We start from the raw sequence: 3,961 nt of genomic DNA on the forward strand, positions 1-3,961 counted from the left end.
ATAATTCTAGCAAAGATAAAAGTACGGTAAAGATTGAGGAGCTCAATGTGGTTGAGTCTCCCATACCTACCATTGCAGTAGAGGACGCTCCTCCTCCAGTGATGAACATTATGCCAACAAAGATTCATGCATATGTGACAACAGATCCCTCAGATGTTCTCATTTTCACTTCAAATCTCACTCTAGATGCTTTGGTTGCACAGGATGAGGGTTATGCACATAGAAGGCTTTCAAAGAAAATTGTATACATCTTTTTTTTAAATAAAGAGCTTGGTTTTTATACGTGTCTCTATTGACCTCTCTCTCCTTGCTCGTGGTCATCTCCATCTTCAACCCTCTCTTCACCACCAACTCTATCTTTGCCTCTGTGCACCCAACAAAGAAGAAGCTATAGTAATGTAATTTTTGTAAAGTATCTAATCATATAAGTAAGCAATGCTTTAAGCTACGAAGGCTTTAGGACACTTTTGTACATGATGCATGTTTGGTAGGTAGTAACTACAGAGTCACATGTGTGATATGTTGATAGTGGTGCTACAAGGCACATTACTCCTCATAAGGATCTGTTCACTTCTCTCAAGATTGTCCCTAATAGGAATACTATCATGTGTGCAACAATGCCCCTTATACAATCGAGGGAGCTAGTAGAATTGTGCTTAATGCTATGAGTATCTATTTTTTAAAAATGCACTCTTTTTGCATACATGGAATAGATAAGAATTTATTGTTAGTGTTTGCCCTTGCGAGACTTTGTCTTGCAATTAAATTGTTGGATGACATATATAATGTAAATGTTAGGCCACGTGACATGATTTCGACTCTGTCACTTTATTATGTGGCTTATATAAGTTCAACACAAATGATATATGTGTTAAAGATTCCAAATGTAGAGTTTGTGATTTAGAGGCTATTACGCAGACACACAACTTTGGCATGCATATCTAGCTTATGTGAAATTGGCTAGTCCATCATTTGGTAACCATTTGCACATGATAACTGTTATTCATGACTATTCTAGGCACGCTTCACGATATTCGCTTTAAGGCAAAGCCCAAAGTATTCATGTCCCACAAGAAATATATGTTTATGGTTGAAAATCTATTTGGCCGTATTGTTGGCACACGGGGGGGGGGGGGGGGAGGGGGGGGGGCATTCAAAAGAGTTTAATGCAGTTTGGGCTCGCTTTGCAATAAAACACACATCCACATTGCCAACTTAAGATTGGTACTCTAGAGGTGTAAGTAATAACAAGGAGGAAAGGTCAACAGACGATTTTTTTTTATCGTGGTGTTGATGTGAAGCTAACATTACCGTTCTTAGGTATGTTTGTCTGTGCGTATGTGCCTCACAAGCTACAATAGGGTGTCTTTGGGTGGGTTCAGATTGGAGAGGTGGAAGTCCCGCACCTTTCCACCACTTCTAGGCAGAAAACAGATATGCTCAGCTTTGCCCGCTACCTAGCGTTCACACAAGATAGTAGCCGCCCTGGGTCCCTTTGCTTGCATGGCGTGGCTCCATTGGTTGGAGAAGAAAGGCATCAGGGTGGAAGTGCTCACGAGCGAGCGGGGGGGGGGGGGGGGGGGTCGGAAGAAAAAGAGGGCAGGGTGGAAGAGAAAAAGGGAAGTTCTTCCTAGACATGGCAGCCCAGTCAGCACCTTCAGTCGTCTTATGTGAACAAAGAACCCAGCGAGGGCGATTTTGATTGGCTTAAGAGAATTCGCTGCTCTTCCGCCGGGTGATGTGAACCCAGCCTTTGATTGAACAATGTTTGAGAGGGGAATTGTATGACTTTGTGTGTGTGTGTGTGTGTGTGTGTGTGTGAGACACGAGCCATGTTTGAAAAGGTCGAGCTAAAGATTTTTGGGCACTTTATCTTGAGGAGTCTGATTGGTGGGGAGGAGTACCTTATCCTATTACTCTCCGCTCACTATCTATCAGCCAAGAAGGTTTAGAGGTAGTCTACTGTTCTAGCGTAACATATGACTTTCTATCTCCCCCTACACTGACGGTCTTTCTCCTTCTCCCGTGTAGTCTGTGAACCTGAAAAGAGCAATGGCGTCCTTGACCACAGCTTCTGCTCTCTCAGCAGCGAAGGTTGCTCCCGCCTCCCTTTCATGGAAGCAAACAGGAGCCGCGGGGCAGCAAGTGAAGATTCCGCAGCAGGCAGCGATGGCCAGCTCGGGGAGGGTTGTTATGTCAACGGCCACTGATGAGGCCCCGGCCGGGTTCACACCACCTCAGCTGAAGCAGGATACGCCATCACCGATCTTTGGCGGCAGTACGGGAGGCCTTCTGAGAAAGGCGCAGGTGGAGGAGTTCTATGTGATCACATGGGAGTCGCCGAAGGAACAGATCTTCGAGATGCCGACGGGAGGAGCTGCGATCATGAGGTCGGGGCCAAATCTTTTGAAGCTTGCGAGGAAGGAGCAGTGCCTTGCCCTTGGCACCAAGCTGCGTTCCAAGTTTAAAATTAATTACCAGTTCTACCGAGTGTTTCCTAATGGCGAGGTGCAGTACCTTCATCCCAAGGACGGAGTATACCCCGAGAAAGTGAACCCCGGCCGCAAGGGTGTTGGCGTGAACTTGCGCTCTATTGGAGAGAATGTAAACCCCGCCACAGTCAAGTTCACTGGCAAGAACGCTTACGATTTGTGAGGAGCATGTTGCTGACCCCTTTATGATTCTTTCTGTAAGTGGTCTGTGGCAAGCTCATGTCTTCTATCTTTCATGATTGTAAAGTTTTTCTGTAATAGACTACTTCTTCCTCCGACGGTTCCAGTCTGAGAGCTTGTCATAAGTTGAGTTCATTCTATGGACTTGAACTGTCTATGTTTGTTATGGAAGGTACCTAGCTTTACTGTTTGACAGTTGAATTGGCATTTGTGTCATCAACTATCCTCGGTCTGCACAACATCTCTAGCTTGAACATCTTAATGTGCTATTGTTTTTATTGATTATATCTTGATGTCTACGTTGGATCCTTGCTGGTACTCGCATGTTAGTTCTTGCTTCTGTATAAAACCGGCCAGCTGGAATTGGAGCAGTGAAAGGTGTTAGATTGTGGTAGTATACTGTGGAAACTTTTTGTGCAGCCAGCACCGGTTATGGATGTTTTCTTGCCATGCCTTCTAAAGCGTATCGTTTTGCAATTGTAGTCTGTGAATACATCATTAACAGTGTATGGAACGTGGTGTTTTTCATTTTTCATTCATCATCCTGCAAGTGCAGTGTAATGAATGAAGCTTGACCATAGCAGCCGCTTTGTAGCACGTGTAGTCGCTGAATGCTGAAATGAACAGAGGTATTAACTTTCTCTGCCTATTTTTGCTCCAGCAAAGATAGTTGAGCGGAGGTTGAGATAGGAAAGGTTGGCAAGCGTTAGCCTCCAAGTCTTGAAGGGAGCCTTGAAAGTCATAGTACTTGGCTTGTTGTTTTATTATGAATCCTTTGCACAAATGTGACTCAAGGTCCTTGACCATATTCAAGAACATAGAAGGTCAAATGATTTTTAGTAGAGGAATATGTCTTGGTAATATGAAGCCTGGACAGGTGTGCAACGCTGAATTTTTGTGGAGGCTTTTTGATACACTTTACCTTGACCGTTATTTTCAGGTTTTGCAAGCTGTGATTGTTCATACTCTTACAGAATGAAGTGAAGTATCAACATGGAGTCCTATGTATGCATTCTTTCACTCCATATGATCTATCTTATATTTACAATGCATTTGATGCAAGCCAAATTGCTTATTACGTTTGCGGTTAATGATCATGTGTGCCATGATCATTGTCAGTTGGCAATAGTCATTAAGCGTTGACTGAAAAGTTGGCTATTCCTTGAGTTACTCACAGTACCTCATTCTTGGAATAGAAATGAATTTTTGATTATGAACATACTAGCTTGACAGTAATGTTCTTAGATTGTGGCTAGTCTAATGGACTGCAAATGAGTGTTAACTACTAC

The 3,961-nt window shown here is 43.5% G+C and overlaps 1 protein-coding gene across 1 annotated transcript; it reads left to right on the forward strand.

The window, feature by feature from the left end:
• Positions 1 to 1,970: 1,970 nt before the first annotated feature.
• On the forward strand, positions 1,971 to 2,781 carry LOC147462329 (photosystem I reaction center subunit II, chloroplastic-like). The gene has a single exon (XM_086483510.1). The coding sequence runs from the start codon at positions 2,053 to 2,055 to the stop codon at positions 2,653 to 2,655; it is 603 nt and encodes a 200-aa protein (XP_086339636.1). The 5' UTR covers positions 1,971 to 2,052; the 3' UTR covers positions 2,656 to 2,781.
• The last annotated feature ends 1,180 nt before the right edge of the window (positions 2,782 to 3,961 follow it).

Source organism: Adiantum capillus-veneris, chromosome 2 (assembly GCF_014529385.1).
Source record: "Adiantum capillus-veneris isolate H3 chromosome 2, ASM1452938v2, whole genome shotgun sequence".
Lineage (NCBI taxonomy): Eukaryota > Viridiplantae > Streptophyta > Polypodiopsida > Polypodiales > Pteridaceae > Adiantum > Adiantum capillus-veneris.

Excerpts from the sequence above, each read along its gene's own strand:
- LOC147462329 (XM_086483510.1), top strand. The coding sequence starts at position 2,053 with ATGGCGTCCTTGACCACAGCTTCTGCTCTCTCAGCAGCGAAGGTTGCT.